Below are 21,981 nucleotides of genomic sequence, written 5' to 3' on the forward strand. Positions count from 1 at the left end.
AAATAAAGAAGATGATCGTCAAGGTGTGCAGAAAGTGACAGATAGTTTGGTGCAGTGGTTAAGGCATCAAGTTAGAAATCATGAGACTGTGAATTCTAGTCCCACTATGGGCATGAAGCTAGCTGGGGACCTTGGACCACTTACTTTTTTTTTTTTTTAATTTGCATTTATATCCCGCCCTTCTCCGAAGACTCAGGGCGGCTTACACTATGTTAGCAATAGTCTTCATCCATTTGTATATTATATACAAAGTCAACTTTTATTGCCCCCAACAATCTGGGTCCTCATATTACCTACCTTATAAAGGATGGAAGGCTGAGTCAACCTTGGGCCTGGTGGGACTTGAACCTGCAGTAATTGCAAGCAGCTGTGTTTATAACAGACTGTCTTACCAGCCTGAGCCACCAGAGGCCCTGCTCTCAGCCCACACAGCACTGAGGCAGGGACTATCAATGCCTTGATTGCGGCTGCGCGGGTTATTAAGGGAGCGGTTCGGAGCTCCCACGTAACACCTATCCTGTGCAGACTGCACTGGCTACCTGTTGTTTTCCGGGTGCGCTTCAAGGTATTGGTTACCATCTTTAAAGCGCTCCATGGCTTAGGACCGGGCTACTTACGGGACCGTCTACTGCCGGCCTCTATCTCCCAGCGTCCGGTGCGTTCCCACAGAGAGGGACTCCTCAGGGTGCCGTCAGCCAAACAATGTCGACTGGTGGCCCCCAGGGGGAGGGCCTTCTCTGTGGGGGCTCCTACCCTGTGGAACGAGCTTCCCCCCGGGCTTCGACAACTACCTGACCTTGGGACCTTTCGCCGCGAACTTAAAACCTATTTATTCTGTTTGGCTGGACTGGCCTGATTTTAAATTCTAAATTTTAAATTTTAATTGTGGGTTTTAAATACTGTAATTTTTATGGGGAGTAATGTTATTTTAAATTTTCTGGCAAATTTGAATCAGTTTTTTAAGGGTTGTTTTAATTATGGTGTATGTTTCTGTTTGTATTTTATTTGCCTATTCACCGCCCTGAGTCCTTCGGGAGAAGGGCGGTATACAAATTAAAACATTATTATTATTATTATTATTGTTGTTGTTGTTCTTCTTCTTCTTCTTCTTCTTGTTGTTGTTCTTGTTCTTGTTATTATTATTATTTACTGTTCACCATGTCAGCCCTGCTTTGTTTCTCTGGCATATTCCTGAGCTGCTAATGTCACACTGCAGAACTACACTTTGGCTTAGTTTAGGATTTGTCAATCCTTTTGGGTTGGAAACTTGCACAGATGCATCCTAAAACTCCGCAGAAGCACTGAATGAAGAAGGCATTCAATTCTGAGGGTAGAAAGACAATGAGTATACTACACAAACATTGAGTATCAATAAGAATTCCTCCTAAAGTTTAAGGAATGGGGAAAAGAAAGTGAGGGACAAAATGCTAGGAGTATATGAGTAATGAAGTTTAATTAAGTAATGAAATTTATCATTATTAAGTTGCTTACTTGGGAACAACCTGCTTTATTCCGGTTAGCGGGGAGTGAAGATATCTGTGCGTATATGCTAGATTAGAGGAACACTACCTAAATCTGGAAACTGAGGAAATTTGACTTGCAGTACTGCGGTGTTACATTTACATTCTCCCCCTGCTGTTTGTTTCTTCAGTTGTTTAGATATGTGTGGTTTAATGGTCTTTGACCTTTAAATAAGGCATTTTTAAATAAAATACATTTTGTTGTAGGTTGGTTTTTTAAAGCATATTTGCCATGCAACTGGACAGCAAGAAAATGGAATGCAGCACTGGCATATTTTTTGATTTGCTGATTCAGCACAATTGTTCTTAGGTTATTATGATGCCACTTCTTGAATTACATGTTTACAGGCTATACTTAAACAAACGACGAGAATGCTTTAGAAATAAATGACAGCTTTCTGAAAATTGGTGGCTGGCTTGGTGGAAAGGTGACAGTGTGGTTGGGCCAAAATGGATTGCACCTTAAATTTAAAAGGCTAACTGAGTTTTCTTTTCTAGCAATCAGATTGTACTCGTCTCTAAGAACTCAGGCTGATTTATACTCCCCGGCAAATTGTAATTCTAGAAGCCAGTTGATTGTTCTTTGGTTTGATTTATGCCTTTGGTTTTTTTTTAAAGAAGTCAGTTGTCAAAACACAGCAACAAAAGTAATTGTACTTCAAATATATTTAACTGGCGTGCCCCCAATATTAGAGTTGAGAAGGTTGTAAGTCAGTGTTTTATACAGAGATAGAAGCCTTGCTAAAATAATCTTGAATTTCTGTTTGACAGCAGGGATGCGGTTCGAGCTCCCACGTAACACCTATCCTGTGCAGACTGCACTGGCTACCTGTTGTTTTCCGGTGCGCTTCAAGGTATTGGTTACCATCTTTAAAGCGCCCATGGCTTAGGACCGGCTACTTACGGGACCGTCTACTGCCGGCCTCTATCTCCCAGCGTCCGGTGCGTTCCCACAGAGAGGACTCCTCAGGGTGCCGTCAGCCAAACAATGTCGACTGGTGGCCCCAGGGAGGGCCTTCTCTGTGGGGCTCTACCCTGTGGAACGAGCTTCCCCGGCTTCGGCAACTACCTGACCTTGGGACCTTTAGCATGAACTTAAAACCTATTTATTCTGTTTGGCTGGACTGGCCTGATTTTAAATTCTAAATTTTAAATTTTAATTGTGGGTTTTAAATACTGTAATTTTTATGGGGAGTAATGTTATTTTAAATTTTCTGGCAAATTTGAATCAGTTTTTTAAGGGTTGTTTTAATTATGGTGTATGTTTCTGTTTGTATTTTATTTGCCTATTCACCGCCCTGAGTCCTTCGGGATGAGGGCGGTATACAAATTAAAACATTATTATTATTATTATTGTTGTTGTTGTTCTTCTTCTTCTTCTTCTTCTTGTTGTTGTTCTTGTTCTTGTTATTATTATTATTTACTGTTCACCATGTCAGCCCTGCTTTGTTTCTCTGGCATATTCCTGAGCTGCTAATGTCACACTGCAGAACTACACTTTGGCTTAGTTTAGGATTTGTCAATCCTTTTGGGTTGGAAACTTGCACAGATGCATCCTAAAACTCCGCAGAAGCACTGAATGAAGAAGGCATTCAATTCTGAGGGTAGAAAGACAATGAGTATACTACACAAACATTGAGTATCAATAAGAATTCCTCCTAAAGTTTAAGGGAATGGGGGAAAAGAAAGTGAGGGACAAAATGCTAGGAGTATATGAGTAATGAAGTTTAATTAAGTAATGAAATTTATCATTATTAAGTTGCTTACTTGGGAACAACCTGCTTTATTCCGGTTAGCGGGGAGTGAAGATATCTGTGCGTATATGCTAGATTAGAGGAACACTACCTAAATCTGGAAACTGAGGAAATTTGACTTGCAGTACTGCGGTGTTACATTTACATTCTCCCCCTGCTGTTTGTTTCTTCAGTTGTTTAGATATGTGTGGTTTAATGGTCTTTGACCTTTAAATAAGGCATTTTTAAATAAAATACATTTTGTTGTAGGTTGGTTTTTTAAAGCATATTTGCCATGCAACTGGACAGCAAGAAAATGGAATGCAGCACTGGCATATTTTTTGATTTGCTGATTCAGCACAATTGTTCTTAGGTTATTATGATGCCACTTCTTGAATTACATGTTTACAGGCTATACTTAAACAAACGACGAGAATGCTTTAGAAATAAATGACAGCTTTCTGAAAATTGGTGGCTGGCTTGGTGGAAAGGTGACAGTGTGGTTGGGCCAAAATGGATTGCACCTTAAATTTAAAAGGCTAACTGAGTTTTCTTTTCTAGCAATCAGATTGTACTCGTCTCTAAGAACTCAGGCTGATTTATACTCCCCGGCAAATTGTAATTCTAGAAGCCAGTTGATTGTTCTTTGGTTTGATTTATGCCTTTGGTTTTTTTTTAAAGAAGTCAGTTGTCAAAACACAGCAACAAAAGTAATTGTACTTCAAATATATTTAACTGGCGTGCCCCCAATATTAGAGTTGAGAAGGTTGTAAGTCAGTGTTTTATACAGAGATAGAAGCCTTGCTAAAATAATCTTGAATTTCTGTTTGACAGCAGGGATGCAGTTTAATATTTTTTGAATCTTAGTTGTATTAATGGAAAATTGTCGAAGGCCTACTTTCAGTTCAGAACCCTTCAATAGTTTTCACTATACAAATCTTTAAAAAATTTCTAAGCGTACTTCTACTTGGGGTACATTGGGGAAAATGTTAGGATAGTCTATAGCCTCAAGCCCAAAAAATAAGTATTCTGGTACCTTTTGAGATCTTTATTGTATGTATTTTATTTGTAACAGGATATTTATTATGTAAACACAACCTAGTTTTTCTATAGTAGTAATACATGCCTCTCAATGAAGATGCTGGGGTGTGTGTGTGTGTGTGGGTGGGTGGGTGTGTATTTTACTAGTGGTGAGGAAGTCAAAGATGGCCATCAGATATGGCTAGAAAGGTAAAGCCAAACAACCAAGTTTTCTCTTTGCCACAGAGCTCTTATGTGATGTCATGTGGGGCTCTATGACATCACATAAGAGACTGATGGTCTCTTTTTGCCTGTGTCTCTCTGTTGACACATTCAGAAATTTCATGTTCTTTCTGGTAAGTTGGGCCAACACCAAATTGCTGAGTTTAAAAATATTCTCAGTAGTATATACCAGATTTGTTTGATCAGTTATATTAATCTCAAACCTTCAATGATTGTATCAGATTTTGAGCCCATTACTTTATGATTCTCACTATTCTGCTCAGAACAAGCATATTATTTACGGGACATTTGCAGGCAGTTTAAAATGAAAAAGAAAACCTTGGAAAGGAGTGTGGAAACATTGTGCATAAAGAGACAATATAAATACACAGATCCAAGAAATGAAGGAAACAAAAAAAAAACTTTGGAGATGGAGATATGTGAAGTAGTTGCCAAGGGCAAGGAAACTGGACCTGAAATATCTATGTAAGATAGACTGTAGGGATGTGAGATATTGCAAAACTTGCTAATATGAAATTACTTTTGCTTACAATACAGAGGATTTGTTTAGCATATGTATATTTAGTTCGACCATAGGCCTAGCTAGAATAATGATTTTTCCAGCTGCTTTATGTACAGATAATTGTAAGGTCCCATATACAGTATGTGAGTAAGTTCTTCACATTTGGCTCCTGTTTACTAAACCAAGCACCCTTTGTCTGCATTGTCAGCATAAATAATAAAAAGTGCAAAACCATTTATACAATTTTTTTAGAAATAATATTTTCTTTGTCCCTCTCGCAATTAGAACTAAGGAACTATGTTCCTTTCTAGAGATTCCTTCCTGAAGCCTTTGGCCTACATTTGTCTCCCAGAGGAGTGTGAAATATGCTACAACCACATTGCTAAAATGTGCGTGAGAGGGAACAAGAGAAGCTAAGTTTGATTTCACAAATTACAGCCCGTTCAATTCTCTACACCCACCCAACTAAAAATTTATAGTTTCGTTTCTAAAAGAACTTTTGATTGCAATATGTCAGAAGTTTAGAAAGGATAGGAGAACCAGTTGAAGCTTAGTGAGACTGAATCTACAAGACTTTGATTTTCGTGATATTAAAAGCGGTGTCATTTCATTCAAATGGTATAGTATGATTGGGAGTTTTGCTGACTTGTAAACCAGGGTCTTTATATTCTAAGTGAACCAGATCACTATGCCTTTTTTTATAAGCCATGGACAAAACAGGCAGGGTTTAACATGATGTTTGAACCCAACTTCCATTTTCTGTTAATACTGTATCTTAGATACCTGCATTTCTTGGTTGATGAAAGCCTTCAAGAAGGAGAAGATGGTGCCACCTGCCTTGAAAGAGGCAGTAGTTCAATCCTTCTTCAAGAAATCATTGCTTGGCCAAGCAAAGTCAGCTGTGTGCCAGTGACATTCCCTTTCTGGGAAGAGTTGTTGAGAGGGTTGTATAGCTGCATTTGCAGAGAGCTCTAGAGGAAATCCACATCAATCACTATTGCAGATGGGGCCAAGATAGGGGACATGTAAGTCCTGGTCCTGTTTGATCCCTTGGTGACCTTTACTACAGTATCCATCTTAATTGTCAACAAGAAGGGGGAGGTGCAGTGTTGCAGGGGCTCTTTCTGAGTGAGTGGTTCAGATCAGTGGTGGGAGGTAAGAAATTGCTAGTGGAACCAAATCCCAGGTGGACACATCTCTGAGATGGCAACATTGGCTCATGTGTTGATCACCTCCCATTTGTATTACGGCAACTGCTCTACATTGGGTTGCTGTTGAATTCCATTCAGAAATTCCAGCTAGTCCAGAATGCAGTGGCTTGAGTCAGTAGTGGGTTTCAAAAATTTTTACTACTGGTTCTGTGGGTGTGGCTTGGTGGTGGGGCATGGCTTGGTGGGCATGGCAGGGGAAGGATACTGTAAAATCTCCATTCCCTCCTCACTCCAGGAGAAGGTTACTGCAAAATCCACATTTCCTCCTGATCAGCTGGGAATTTGGAGGTAGAGAATAAAAGGGGGCGGGGCCAGTCAGAACTTTTACTACTAGTTCTCCGAACTACTCAAAATTGGTCAGAACTGGTCAGAACCTGTTGAAACCCACCTCTGGCTTGAGTGTATTGTGAGCTGACTGTATAGCACTCTGACAGCTGTACTTCTTACCAATTTCCTTCTGGATGTAATTCAAGGTGCAGCTGTCACTTTTAAAGCCCTTCATGAATCAGGACCTGAATGTATGCAGGATCGACTACTTCTAGCTGTTTCTGGAATCCCTTGAGGAATGCCATCTCCTGACATGCCAGAGTCAAGCTACCTCTGTGGCTTCCCCTATTCTTTGGAACAGTATTTCCCCTGCCATCAGATAGGATCCGATTGTTGTGTCTTGCCCGCTCTCACCGCAGCCGGGGTCTGCTTATCTGCTTCCGAACGCTGAAGAATGTCCTCCCGGCCCCAGCCCTGGCTCCATGCCCAGACAGGCTGAGGAGGGGGCATCTCCCGGCCCCAGCCCTGGCTCCATGCCCAAGCAGGCTGCAGAGGAGGGAGCACCCCCCGGCCCCAGCCCTGGCTCCATGCCCAGGCAAACGGAGCAGCTAGACCCCTCCCCCTCCTCCACAGCATGTGAGCCTGAGGAAAGTTTATTTCCAACAGCTGCTGATTGGAGTGACCCTCGCATCAGAAGACTGGATAGGCGGAGGCAACAGAAGGAAGGGAGGGGCAGGCCTTAATGAGTGCTGAGTCATGGAGCCACACCCCATGGCCTATATAAAGGATCTGCTTTCTGGCAGTCTCTGAGTCAGGCAAAGTCGAACTTATCTTGCTGAAGTCACTTTCTGGTCTCCTGCCTGCTCTGAGGACTTTGCTAGGACTTTGGGCAGAGCTGCAGAGGCAAGCCTGATTCGGATTTCCCTGACCTGGCCGTCAGCGGAGGAGTGGGACACAACACCGATTCTTCTGAACGCAAAGCTCTTTTGGGTTTGAGGGATGATATTTTTGTTGTTATATTTTTGTATAGGTTTTTTTTTTTAATTTGCATTTATATCTTGCCCTTCTCCGAAGACTCAGGGCGGCTTACACTATGTCAAGCAATAGTCTTCATCCATTTGTATATTATATACAAAGTCAACTTATTGCCCCCAACAATCTGGGTCCTCATTTTACCTACCTTATAAAGGACGAAAGACTGAGTCAACCTTGGGCCTGGTGGGACTCGAGCCTGCAGTAATTGCAAGCAGCTGCTGTTAATAACAGACTGCATTAGTCTGTTGAGCCACCAGAGGCCCATATTTTTTTAATCTTAATGATGAAGTGGGTCTGTGAGCTGCCCAGAATAAGGTATGTGCTCCTTTTGATTAATGGGGAACTATATAAACATTTTAATAAATAAATTGGGCATTTAGTGGCGAATTTTTATAAACTGCTTTTGCAAAATTAGACTCGGTAATCCATTGTAATCAGTGTTGGTGCAAAAGAGCAATGAAAACAAGATGAACTTGCATGTAGAGAAGCTCAGTATCTTTTAATGGACATTGTAATTAAAAGGCTGCTAAATGTGTTAGTGCTAATTATTCACAATAGCATTTGCATGCTAATGTTCAGTTGCTAAGGTTTTAAAGATAGAATAATAGCAAAGGGTTAGGGTAAGGTTTGAGTCATAGAAATGGCTGGGCATTTTGAACAGCAAAACTCAGAAGTAGTGAGAACTGAAGAAGCTTAACCAAGAAAGTTCAGTTGCCTTTTGGAAGCAGCACCTTTAGGACAACCATGACCTGGATAATTGAGAATTTCCATAGACAGCAAAACTTGAGCGATATACTGACTGAAGACCTGCAGACATGCCTCAAGAGCACCTTCATCTCAAATGCAACCAATTTACTTCTACCTGTGCATCCAGGTGTCAGGATTGAGTCCTGAGCCAAGCTTGATCAGGTTGAAATGACCCTACATCATCTCCTGAAGTTCTAATTTAGTTCGAGCACTGAATTTGGAAATTGTCTTTTAGCCTACAGTATAATGAATGACTATCAATGCAGTTAAGGATACTTCTTCTTTTTCTTGTGCCATATCCGTCATCGGACGTTGGCGATCATGTTGGCAATCCTATTTTTGTCAACAGCTGCATGAAAAAGTGCTGCTGCTTTGTCCAAACTAGTGCCATAGGTTTTGAAGCCATGATGTTCTTCTTCTGCCTGGACCTTGTTTGCCTTCAATCTTTCCCTGGAGGATTAAGTGAAGGATGCTGTATTTTGATGGATATAGCATCACATGTCCAAAATATTCTAACTTTTACTTTTTAATGGCTTTGATTATTTCCCTTGGCTTTCTCAGGCAGCTTATCACCTCCTCATTTCTGATTTTGTCAACCTAGCGTATATGTAACAGCCGTCTGTAAATCCACATTTCAAATGCTTCTAGTTTCTTCAAATGGTTTTCTGTCAGAGACCAACTCTCCACTCCGTAGAGCAGGATAGAAAAGATATAACATCTTACAAGCCTGATTTTCAGTCTTAGGCTTATGTCGTGACTGTAGAAGACCTTTTTCATTTTGAAGAATGCTGTTCGAGCTTTCTCTATTCTTGTCTTTACTTCACTGACCATGTCCCAGCTTTCATGTAAATTAAAACCTAGGTATGTGATCCTTTCAACTTTTTCTAGTCATATTCCTTCCGAATTTATCAGTGCTTAAATTAATGGGTTGTTTGCTGACGACCATGATCTTGGTTTTTAAGTGTTAAGCTTCAAGCCATATTTTTCAGATATATCTGAGACACCGTTGATGAGGAGCTGAAGGTCTTCATGCTTACTGGATACTTAGAGGAAGGGATCTGCAACTAGTTTTTGAAGTGATTTCTGCCTTCCCTGTCCTATGGTTCCCTCCAGTGCCATTCAAGCAGAAATCAAACCAATGAAGATTCAAAAGCAAATAATAACAATAATGCAATATTATTGCTCTCTTCCTTTAACAATCTCGGGATACTCTGATCTGCTTTAGAAAGCTGTTTTATTGCAACTAGTAGGAAACAAGGACTGTGGTTCAAAAACAGGTATTGTTTCTTTGCTTTGGTCTCCTCGAGGCATGCTATGGCCAAACCAGTATGGTTGCAAAATGGAAGGATAGCTCGGGGCAGGAAAAATAACCTCTTGTAGACATGAAGGATACTTTTGAATGCTGGATGGACCTCTTGTTTTTCTTTTATGTTCGTACTGGCTGCCACCCAGACACAGACTGCCTAAAGTTGCTAGGTTGCCTGTTTCATTGTCCAGAGGCAGTGTTTCGCATTGGGATGTCCTTTTTCCATGACCAACTGTAGAGAAGAACTTGGAAACTATGGTTTTAAAGAAGGAGCAGGCAACATTAATTAGGCAATTGATGTTTTTGGGCCTCCAGGAACCATGGGGAGCATGACCGGTGATGAAGAGATATCACTAGGAGGAAGAAGAACAAACATTTCTTGCTTATTTTTTTTATTGGTCGATTTGTTCAAATATGGGTTTTCTTTTTGTACAACTTCTTTTTTCTGAAACTTAGCAGTTCAGTGGCATGTTCTCAGGGTAGTCTTGGGAATACAAAAGGACAGTTGGGGCCAGCATGCAGTCTCCAGATCAAGGTTATGCAGACATGCTCTTCACAGGCAACAAGAACATAAGGCTAACTGTTGACATCTTAAATGAATATTGTGGGCCTTTAAATGGATGCTGTTCTAAGACAGTGTAGTGTCTTAGCATTATGGGAATCAAAACTTGAGTGCCTGTGTTGCTTCTTTAAAGGGGAAGAGCCATATTGATGCAGGTTTGGGTGTTGTGTTAAATGTGAGTTTCTAAGCAGGGGTCCTCAAACTACAGCCTTTGGGCCAGATACAGCCCGCCAAAGCCGTTGATGTGGCCCGTGCAGGACCACGAGGCTGCCCTGCCCATATTACCCCATCCACACATCCCCTTCGGCCGAGCACAGGACTTAAGTTTGTGAGGCCCGCAGGCTGGAATTGGAAAGTAAGACCAACATTTATGGCCAGCAGAGTGCTTCTGGAGGTGAGGGAGGTCAAAAATGGGGAACACAGGTGCTCTGGGAGGCCAAAAATGGGACACGCGGAAGCCTCCCGGGGCATCCGTGCATCCCGTTTTTGACCTCCCCCACCTCCAGAAGATACAGAGAAAGAGAGACAGAGAGAGAGAGGGAGACAGAGAGAGAGGGAGACCAAAGACAGACAGAGAGAGAGAGACAGAGAGAAGAGACAGAGAGACTTGTTGATTGTAAGCTCCTTGGGGCTGAGAACTAGTAAACAGAAAAATCAACCAAAAGAGCAACATGCAAACAAAAGCAAATAAGATAAGATAACAGTAACTAAATTGGAAGGGACCTTGGAGGTCATCTAGTCCAACCCCCTGCTCACGCAGGAGACCTGTACTAGGGATTCGAACCGCCAAACTGCTGACTTTTCTATCAACAAGCTCAGCGTCTTAGCCACTGAGCCCCCTAGCACCTCCAGGAGCAGAACAAATTAAAGTTTAATTTGTGTGTATTGTTTAATGGACTGCTAAATTGGCCACGCCTACCTAATCACATGACCACCTAGCTACGCCCACCCTGTCACATGACCACTAGCCATGCCCACCCCAGCTGGTCCAGACCCCCAACAGTCTGAGGGACCGTGAATTGACCCCCTGTTTAAAACATTTGAGGACCTCTGCCCCAAAGCATGTGTACCTTTTTCCATTCCTGCCCTCTATCTAGGATTTAATATTAGCATGACAGGTGAAATACCATGTTTGTCTGTAATAGAAGCATTTGAATTAAAAATTTGGGTTAAATTTTGCTCGCATGCTGTGCCTTCATATTTTGCTATTTACAGCTTTTAAAAATTCCTTCCAACTTCAGCTGCGCATTTGTGAGCTTATGCTGATACATTAAAAAGACAGTTATTGCAAGCAGAGATTTCTCAGAGCAGACAGAATGATATTTTAAGAAGTCAGATGGGGTCACTTATTTGCAGTTATGATGTTCATCCACACTTATTTGAGCTGGAATCCATTGCCAAAATAGAATTCAACAGCTGATGCTGCTAAAACTTTGGGAATATTCTTTCAAAATATGCCAAGCTTTGTATAAAAGCATAGTTACTTTTATTGCTCTAAAGTTTCTTCTTTGGGAAGAAACAGAAGTTAAGCAGCCATTTAATCTATCTGTGAAACACTTTTTAGGCTGTCTCATAAGAATTGGGGTTGTCTTGACAAAGCACAGCATCAAGAGGTAGTGATGTAGTAGGTAGTCCTAGGCGAAGTTAACCTAAACAGTTCATTTTCTGCTTTGATACAGGCTAGAATGTTGGTTTACCTGGAAGGTAACTAGCATGAAGCTCTAACATTTGTGCAGCAGATGTCAGCCCAGTTTTGCAAGTTAGGATCACAGGGCCCCAGGCGAATTTGTTAAAAGCCTGTCTGGAGGGCCAAAACTGAGTAGTGAAAGCATATACTGTGAATCAGATAAGGATTTAAATGTGTTTTTAACTCTTTCTCGTTTCAGATGTACACATTGTTTATAAAGGGGGTAAAATCCCCTTTTCGTGTGTGTGTGTGTGTGTGTGTGTGTGTGTTTTCATATGCAATTTCCAGCATCTCCAAAGGAGTCCTTTGCATAGTCCCTAACTCAGAATATTGTCATGTGGTTCCTGGCTCTGGGTATTTCAGTGTATCACACCACTTTGTGACTTGAGAATTCTCACTGTACATTTTCTTTTTCAAATTGCACATTGGTGGAAAATAAATAATTCCTGTTTCTTAGCTGAGTGTGTAGTACAAATTTGCTCTTTAAAAAAAAAATCAGAAATGTGTCCCAATTTTTCCTGGTCATTGAAAGGTAGAAAAATTAGCCTGAGCAACTTAAGAGTGACTTGAAATGCAAACGCACAAGTACTTAGGTGAGATGGGCGGTATAGAAACATGATGAATAAATAAAGATAAATAAATAAATGTTACTCCTTGTTATTTTTCTCTGAATTGTAGTATAGAGAGATCTCTTTGAATTTGTCAAATGGGAGACAGGTGTGTGGGTAGAAATTTGATGTTATGGCTATAATTTGTATAGCAGCAACTTAAATAGATTGGGTACATTTCTGCTTCTTAACATTAACATTTTAAGACCCACAGCTATGCAGCCACTACATAGTGACTCTTCTGGTCTCTGCCAATAATAGCCAGTAGCAAGGGGCAAAGTTTTGTAGTATTTTGACATACAACAGTGTTGTGCTCCCGATGCCTCCTTACTTTTCATGAAATAAGAGGTTAAAACAATGTGATGTTAAATCCCTCTGTGTAGATAAGACCGATTATTCAACTAGCTTTTTGCCACCAAAACTGTATACATTGGTTTGTAAACCACCTGGGTTCATACAATAACACTAGATTAAAAATAATGAATAAGCTGTGGTTCAGCCTGATTTAGATATAGCATTGTATATGGATACAAAATTGTGACTTATTTTCCCAGGTTTTAGGGGGGTTTTTTGTTTTTGTTTTTTGTTTACATTTATATCCCGCCCTTCTCCGAAGACTCAGGGCGGCTTACAGTGTATAAGGCAATAGTCTCATTCTATTTGTATATTTACAAAGTCAACTTATTGCCCCCCCCCAACAATCTGGGTCCTCATTTTACCTACCTTATAAAGGATGGAAGGCTGAGTCAACCTTGGGCCGGGCTTGAACCTGCAGTAATTGCAGGCTGCTGTGTTCTAATAACAGGCTTCTTACCAGCCTGAGCTATCACGGCCCCACGGGTTTGACATAACCAACCGTGATTTTGGAAAAGTTGGTCAGTTTAAAATCTAGCAGCTTTTATTTAGGGAGAAAGGTGTCTATTGTGACCCAAATCTGCAGAAAGATTGTGTTCACAACTTAACTAATATTGTCCCATTTGTTTTTTACAGAATGCCACTGACAGTTCTTCTAATTCTTCTCAGAAAAGAGAGCAGCCTTTACGAACACTAGCATCTTCTCCCTCCTTTGAGCATCACCGAATTTGCACCCGCGGCCACTTTCATGACCAGTTTAGCCCTGAGCATTACCATCTAGAACAAGTGAGCCTCTCTTTAGATTCTTTCCCTGCTGTTCCAGAATGCTGATATTTCTCATACTGACTTGGCCAGAAAGCCTGGTGACAATCTGTATCTTTGACAGAGTTTGATATGAGCTTTACCTGTATTGTCTTCCAAGTCATGGCTGTTTTGGGAAATAGCAGATTTATTAGGCTTTGGTGTATTGCCTGTTTAAAATTTCCTATTAAAAATATATTTTCAATTTAAAATTTAATTAAAAGTTAATCTATTTAAAAAGAGGTTGTCTTTGAAACCAGCTGTTTTCTACAGCTGCTCTGTATGTATATAAAAAACAACATGGTACATTTTGACTAACTGAAAATGCATTGGCGTTTTCTCTAAATGCTACAGTCCTGATTGGTTATATAAACTTAGTTTTCTAAATTCAGAAAAAAATGGGCAATCTTGGGGCACTTGGGGCTTCAGTTAAGGCCATGGTAAGCGATTGTGGGAGTTATACTCCAAAACCCCAGCTTGTATCCTGCTGTGAAGAGGATGTTGTGACCCAGGCCCAAGTAAGTAGTAGGAAACTCAGTCAGTGTAAAAACAAACAAACTTTATTAGAACAGCTGAGAATTAACTCATTCTCAGCATAATCCAATTAAATTAAAGCAAATTCCTCCCAATACAATTCCTCAGTCCTATCACCAACCTCGGTCCAATTAGGCAAACTGCCAAAGGCCTTTCTTGGCAAAAGTTCAGAAGACACCAATACGAAACAAATGCAACACGGCAAAGCTATCAACGTTGTTTTCCGGCAAAGAGCCCAAACGTCGTTGCTGATCTTTTAAGCCTTATGGGAGGGGCCAATCATCTCTTGGCCCTATTCCCAAATCGTCTCTTTGGTTTAGCTGCTCTTGCCTTCTGGCAGCTCTCCTCATGCGTGCATTAGGAACAGGCTCCTGTTCGGCTGCCTCACTACTGTCAGCCTCTGGAGGCTCTGGAGTCCACACATCACTCCCAGATGGCCCTGGCCCCACCTCTGCCTCTGACGCAGAGCCCTCATCCAGGCCTTCCCCAGCCTCCAGGACTGGCCCATGTTCTTCCTCAGCCTCATCACTGTCTGACTCTGTTGCCAGCGTCGCAGGCTGCTGGCGGACCACAACAGAGGAAGCTTAAAGGCACCCTTTCGGGTGTCCTTCCCTATTCTAGAGAATATCAGTTGAGGGAGGGTGCCTTTCTATGGGAATTATAGTTTTGTGTGCCACAATAATTTGTATTGTTGGCTTTTACTGTATATAGTATATTTTTAGCCTTTGCTAAATGACTTGTGTCATTGCCTGTGCTGGTATCTCTGATAAATCTACTGCTAAACGTCATACTCGCCTGCTTGCTTAAAAAAAACAAAACCCTGTGCCTTTTCAAATCTCTTTCTCTCTCACCTATAGTCAATCTTGCGATCGTGCCGGCACGTCAGCTTCCCCGATGATGACGAGGAGATTGTACGGATTAATCCAAGGGAAAAGAACTGGGTGACAGGTTACGAGGACTACCGCCATACCCCTGTCCGGGGGAAGTACATTGATCCCGATGATGGGGACTCCTATGTGCGGTTTGCAAAAACGGAGGCCTCGAAACATGACTACAACTACCCTTACGTTAGTAACACTGACTTTGATCGAGGGGATGACATTAAGGGTGCCGTGATAAAAACTCAGCCAGCCAGGTGTAAACAGCGGCGGCGAAAAGAAGACGGGGAAAGGTCACGGTGTGTCTATTGTAGGGACATCTTCAACCACGAGGAAAACAGGCGGGGTCAGTGCCAGGATGCTCCAGACCGAGTCCAAAGCTGTATCCGCCGAGTCAGCTGCATGTGGTGTGCAGACAGTATGCTCTACCACTGCATGTCTGATCCAGAAGGAGACTATACAGACCCTTGCTCCTGCGATACCAGCGATGAGAAGTTTTGCCTCCGGTGGTTGGCCCTAATCGCCTTGTCCTTTCTGGCCCCTTGTATGTGCTGTTACTTGCCCCTCCGGGCTTGCTACCACTGTGGGGTGATGTGCAGGTGCTGTGGTGGGAAACACAAAGCAGCTGGATGACCGTGCTCTAAGCTGGTGAAAGGCCTGTTTTCTTCCCCTTCTTGGTCTGGAGCATTCTCGGTTTGTGCCCACCTGAGCTGGCCTTGGGAGCCTGTTGGAATCTAGGAACCAGACGGCTCCTTCTCTTTCCCTCCCACTTGGCTGCTATGCATTGATTGCTCCCGGAGTTCTAACAGACTAATGTACCACATAGACGTTTGTGTTATTGATCTGTCATCCAGCAGAAGGTCTTCTGTGTGATTATTCCTTCCCTCCTGCAAGGAAAGCATTTGAGATGGGAACGGTTGAATGGGACGGAATTTGGAACATCTCACGGGGGTAACCTATATTTAGCAAGCTCGTCACACCCGTGAGAGTATATAACAGTGGAATGGAATCCCACTTTGGATTGTGAGCACCTTGCAGCCAGTTTGAGGGTATGGATTCTTGTGTATACAGAAGATGTTTGTGGGTAATAATTGTGCACCACAGTAATGTAGGGCCAACAATCGCACAACCTACGGTTCCTGAAAAGTCCCATCATATTTTTTTGGTGGTCTTCTGGGATTTTCTGATTTTTGAGGGGTCAGTTAAAATGTGGGAAATGAGCCTTAGTATTACCTGTATTATATGTGAGAATCTGAGAACTCCTGTGATTTCAGACCAATTTTTATACACAAAATGAAATATTTATAAATAGATTTCTCCTCTTCCTCTTTCCCCAGCCACCATCGCCTTTCTCTTCCAAATAACAGTGGAAAAATTAGCTTTGCATTGATGTTCTTCCCAATGAAAACAGTCTTTATGCTATGGTGTTCCTATCTGAGGCAAAGAGGGAATTTGCATGTTTTGAAATTGATGTGTACACCCATGCACTTGTGTACCTTGAAAAGAAAAAGAGGGAATGTTGCTTTTAAACTTTGTCTACAGGTCAGTATGCTAAAAATAAGGGAATGAATCCTCCTCCATTCCCCCCCCCTTTTTTTTTGGGAATCCAGGGTGGGAGTGTGTCTGGAATTAATCAAAGGTCTTATGCTTTCCAGACTAATCCAGAAATATAGGGAAGCCTCAATTGCAAGGCATTTCATTGGCCAGTGTCTTTGCCTTGAAGGCCTTTGAACCAATGAGGGTGCTTCGAACATTTTCTTATCATGGAGTAGGACATAGGACTCCCTGCACCTGGATTTGTTGGGTATGGATTTAATAGAGCCAGAGGGCACCACCGCTATAGCACTTGACAATCACTTAGATATAGGCAGGAACATGGCTTTTTAAAAATCATTCAGTTTCTTTCAATGGAAGTGCATTTATTTCTCTCTCTCTCTCTCTCTCTCTCTCTCTCTCTCTCTTCTTTAAAGAAAAGCCTAAGAGGAATTGACACATATTGTCCCAATCATGAATCCAGAGACCTTGCAGAAACGGAGAGAGGAGAGTTCAAAGAAGCATTTACTCATGTTTTTAGTACCAGTGCATGCTCTAGCTGACCTCTCCCCCTTTTCTTTACTAACCTGCATGCCTTTGTTCTTAGGTGAAATTGACTGAGAACAGTTTCCCCATCCAGGCAGCGTGTATCTTCAATTCTCAAGTTCCAGGATCTGCACAGTAACTATACTGTGAACATAAATAATTCCTAGTGACGTTGGGTCAATGTTCCCAGTTCAGTGACATAATACAAAGATAGGAAGAAAAAGTAACCGGGCGAAGTTGCACCAGGGTGTTTTCAGGGTTCTCTGTCATTGGCTTAAACCAACATCCCCACCCCCAGCTATCTGCTGTGCAGACAATAGGATCAACCTGCAGTTGGCATAAGGCCACCCTGTTCTTCACTCTCAAATGCACTGAACCAGCATATTTAGCATCTGCAGAGAACCAGGGTGAATAGTTCAAAACTGGAGGAATCCCAGGCCCTTCTTATCATCTTGCCATGAAAGATACTAGGACCCTTCAAATATTTTCGTAGCCCTTAATGTGGGCCCTGACAAGCAGTGAATTTCACTATAACTTGGTAGTGTACAAAGCGTGCATGCATTGCAAAACCTGTATCGAACCCACTTCTTTGATTTCTGAGTTGTAAAATACAGCAGGGCGAAGCGACGACCTTAATTTTGTGAGGTTTTTATTTTCTTTTAAAAGTCATGTCTTGTGTACAAGGCTTGTAATTAGCTGGGGAAATGATATTTTTCTAATATATGATGTGGAAATAGCAAAGGTTTTATTCAAAGGAATAAAGTGTAGAACAGTTTATAGCTATAATATAGCATAGTACAATCTGAATATTCTGAGGCAGCTATAGGCGCTGGCTTGTGAGAACAGGCACTGCTGTTCCTGCTTTGGGCAGCTGACTGCCGGGGCACGCGTGACCTTGCCCCTCTCCCACCTCTTCTATTGCACATTGAAAGAAGTCTTAATAAAAAGAAAAGGAAATGGCTTTTCGTTTTTGCCAAATAGCAGCAACCAAGAGTGAACACGTTTGCATTGTTCCATGGGAAACAGGCCAGGAGTGTTATCACTTGGATCTCATTTAATTGCATATGCAACGATCTGTGACGTTATGGCCAAATCCTGGAGCCAGAGCACCCCTGGTTATACTCAGGCATTGATTTCACGATCAAAGAACATTTCCCGTGCCCCCCCCTTTTTTTTTTTTCCTGCAGCTCTCTGCTTTGGGGACTTCGTAGAATGCATTGGACCAATCCAGAAAGACATGGGCTGGGATCCAGCACCCTCTCAATGAGCAACCCTCCTGAACGCATTCTTCACCCCCACCATTTGCCATGACAAGCTACTCTTAAACTCAGGGCACCTCAGGAGAAGTCTTGAGCAGAGACCACACCGACTTGCAGGTGTCAGTGTAGAAACCAGCTTAAAAAGATCTTGCATTCTCCTTGCATTGCCTTTAGAGGCAGGAACTGATTAAACATACCCTGTTCCCCTGTTGGCTGGGCCTGTATTCCCTCCAGGCTTTATTGAGATGATTTGATGCTAAAGTTCCTCCCCCTGTCAATATGGTCCTCCTTTATGTGGGGGGCTTTTTCCTCTTCCAGAGCCCCTGGAGTTTCTTCTGACATCTTTGTAGCTGAACAATGAATACTTGGCTGTAAACCCTCCTATCTTAAAGGTAAAGTGAGGACAGTGCAAACTCAGATCTTTGACATAATTTGCAGAACAATACGGGGATTGGAGCAATTAGTTTTAGTTCTGCATTTTACTGTGAATCTACCTGATTTTTCATTTTCAGACCAATACCTGAATTGAAATTAATTTACCTTTTGAAAATGTGCACTTATGCGAGAATGTTGGCTTGCAGTTCTCCAAACAAAAAGACACAGTATTAAGGTGTCAGGAGAAAGGTGAGCAAAAATAATTAGAGTGTAGAATTGCCTTCTGCTAGGGAATATGCTTGCCATTTAGCACAAAAATGGTACAATTGTTGCCTAAAGTTAGTGTTTAAAAAGATAAATACAAAGATGGGATAAGCCAGGGTTAAGGCTTGGAAAAATGAGGAATTGAAATTCAACGTTCTTTCATCCTTAATAGCAAGTAAAAATCTGACCTAGATCACTTCATCTTTCACATATATAGGGAACCAAGTAATATTTTTTTCTTTGTTTAGCAGTAAGAATTCAGTAAGAATTCATATAATCTCCTTAACAGGCTAGTTTACATCAGCTATTTAAAACACAATTCCTCAATTGCAGCCTTCAATTCATGTGTGAGTAAATTAGCTCTAAAATCTCCATTGTTCATGTTTCAAATTCCAAATTTGGGATTTGTCTGTAACATACATGACATAGTACAAATGAAAATACTGCTGTTAAATATCCTTTTTTGAAAAAGTGCTAAATGGTAAAGGAAGCTCTTCACTTTATTTTACTATTATTATTATTTTTTAACTGGGGAGAAATTCATGGGGCAAATGCATATTTTATGTGCCTGACAGCAAATGACATCCTTCCAAAGGGTGACTAACAAACATCAAGCCAGCCTCAAAAATCGAATAATGGAACAACTTCATTATCCTAGTGATTGTTGCAAAGTTGTCCCATTTTCCTGAATTTCTGTAAGGTCTTTCTCCTCTACGAAGCACAACACTACAGAAGATCTTAAGGATTGTCAAGGTTCCCCATTTAAATGCCCCTATTTATTTCGTTAAAGCAGCTAAACTTACCCCTTTGCCTCCTCCTGTAAATTCCTTCTTCCCATCTCTACCTTGGCTTTCTTTGAATCCTTGGCACTTTGTGTCATGTTCCTTCTTTCTCTCTGTGCATTGAAGCAAGAGGGCTGTTTTGGGAAGAAGGTTTCAGAGGGGCACGAGCAGAAATGGGGGGAATGTAAATATTTCCCATTGATCACACTGCAGCTGATCAGTGTGTGGTTTTCTCCTCGTCTCAGCTTTTCAGTACTGACATTAATCATCTGAGAAATGATTCAGATTTTATTTTTGTATCTGTGGTAACAATCCATTAACGAAAAGGTGGGTTTTTTTCCTCAGTTGTGATTATTTTTCAAGCTATTGCTCACGTTAACAGATTTAAGTGCCTGAAGCAACCTTCCATTATGTATCTGTATACTAAAAGTTAAAAACTCAGTTGTATTGATTTTTATAAGCCTTTTTACCTCTGTGTAAAGAATATATATACAAGTATATGATGTACATTTTAGTTCTTAACTTCTTTTTTATTGTTTCTAATAAGTATGATCATTGTAGCTATTGCTTTAAAAATGTATCATGTAAATACAAATACATCATATAAAAACAAGTGTTTTTCATGTTTTGACAAACTGGACACATTTAAGACAAACATCTAGGGTGTATTTCTTATTTCTAAAATATATACACCAGCATTCCTTTTTTTTTTACTTTTGTTTTTTTTATTTATTTGTTTTCACAAAACAGTTTCACAGTACACAATAAATCCTAGTGTGAAATTGATGACCAAGTTTGTCCTTATCACTACAGTAAATGTATAGACTTGTATTCCAGGCTTTTTATAGCAAAATTCAGATAAACAAGCTGATTTTTAATTAAAAGACTGACTGTAGGTGAGGGTATGACAGGCTTTCCTGGAATTCAGACATTATGCCTCTGAGAAGATGCTAATTTCTGGCTTGAGTGCTGGGTGACATGGTGGTAGCTACATATATCTCACAGGCATGTGATGGATGTTTTGTGTTGTAATTTTGTGCAGTTATTTTGGACAGCCCACTGAATAAACATATTTAGGATTGGCTATTCAACTATAAGGATTATAGGTATTTATATCTGTGAATAAGCCTCATTGTGCTGCCTGCAATTATTTTAACACTTAGCATTTCTCAGTGCTTGGCATCAAACCAGAATGATTTCATGTTTTCTGAAACTTCATTAAGTGTTAAAAACCATTTTGAGAGTGGGTTATGGTTACAAGTTATTCCTTTGAAGTAATATCAGAATTCTCCATCTCCACTTAAGCAGATAAAAATCAATTTCCTATTCTATTCTTGCATTTTGGATTCTGAGAATTCCTTCCGTTATTACCGGGCTCCCTTCCCACAAATAAGTATTCAGTTTCTCAAGTTAACCAAATCAAGAGTGAGATTGCAATTATGAGAAGCTCAATAGTAGTAAATATGTTCTTGTTAGGAAGAGTTTGCAAGAGCAGTCTAATGGATGATCTGGATGTGTGGCCCAGGAGCCGCTATGTCTGCTATTTGTACATAAGTCGTAATGGTTTCCTGTTTTCTTTTTGGTTGAAAGCATGTCCTTGAAACTTCTGAAGTTCCAAAACATACCAAGCTATCAACGCTTTTAGTTGGAGGACTGATTTCTGTCATCAAAAACATTTTGATAATGGCTGATTTCCCCAGGAATAACTAGCAGTGTCAAAATGTAGCAAGAAAGCTTATAAAAGGATATAACATTCAAAGAGTTTAGACTTCATAATCTCACTTGGAATTAGTGTTACAAATGCTTTTTGATCTGACTGCCCAGATAACAGGAAGTTTTTGCAGCTATACAGAGCCTCACAATTTAAAGCAGATTTGAAAAAATACATATTCAAGGATATGTTTTATTCTGCTGTCAGGTCTTCTCTTGGTCCTCAGAAGTAAAACTCACTAAATTTCACAGGACTTTTCTCCAAATATGTGTGCCTAGAATTTCAGCCTCCATAATCATCTTATCTACATGATCTGTATTTGTCTTCATATCCAAAATAGATTGCTTTGTTTATTTTTTTATTTCTCTATTTGGGGAAGCAATTTCACCAAGTAGTTATAAGATAGTACAGTAATCTTTTACTATTCCTCCATTAAGATAGGACTGCTGAAACCACTCCATCGTGTTCCAGGAATGTACTGTGTTTAATGGTACCAAAATATA

At 40.9% G+C, this 21,981-nt stretch overlaps 1 protein-coding gene across 2 annotated transcripts in view; it reads left to right on the top strand.

The window, feature by feature from the left end:
- SPRED2 (sprouty related EVH1 domain containing 2) overlaps positions 1-20,722 on the top strand; it is a 120,943-nt gene extending 100,221 nt beyond the window's left edge. The window contains exons 5-7 of one of the 2 annotated variants that reach the window (XR_009155032.1): positions 13,432-13,581; positions 14,988-16,057; positions 16,346-20,722. Coding sequence is in view for 1 of the 2 variants with exons in the window: in XM_058182314.1 (XP_058038297.1) it covers positions 13,432-13,581; positions 14,988-15,641 (804 nt within the window). In the remaining variant the exon portion in view is untranslated. Of the gene's footprint in view, positions 1-13,431; positions 13,582-14,987 lie in introns of both variants that reach the window. The other variant, XM_058182314.1, reaches the window with a different exon arrangement.
- The last annotated feature ends 1,259 nt before the right edge of the window (positions 20,723-21,981 follow it).

This window comes from Ahaetulla prasina, chromosome 1 (assembly GCF_028640845.1).
Source record: "Ahaetulla prasina isolate Xishuangbanna chromosome 1, ASM2864084v1, whole genome shotgun sequence".
NCBI lineage: Eukaryota > Metazoa > Chordata > Lepidosauria > Squamata > Colubridae > Ahaetulla > Ahaetulla prasina.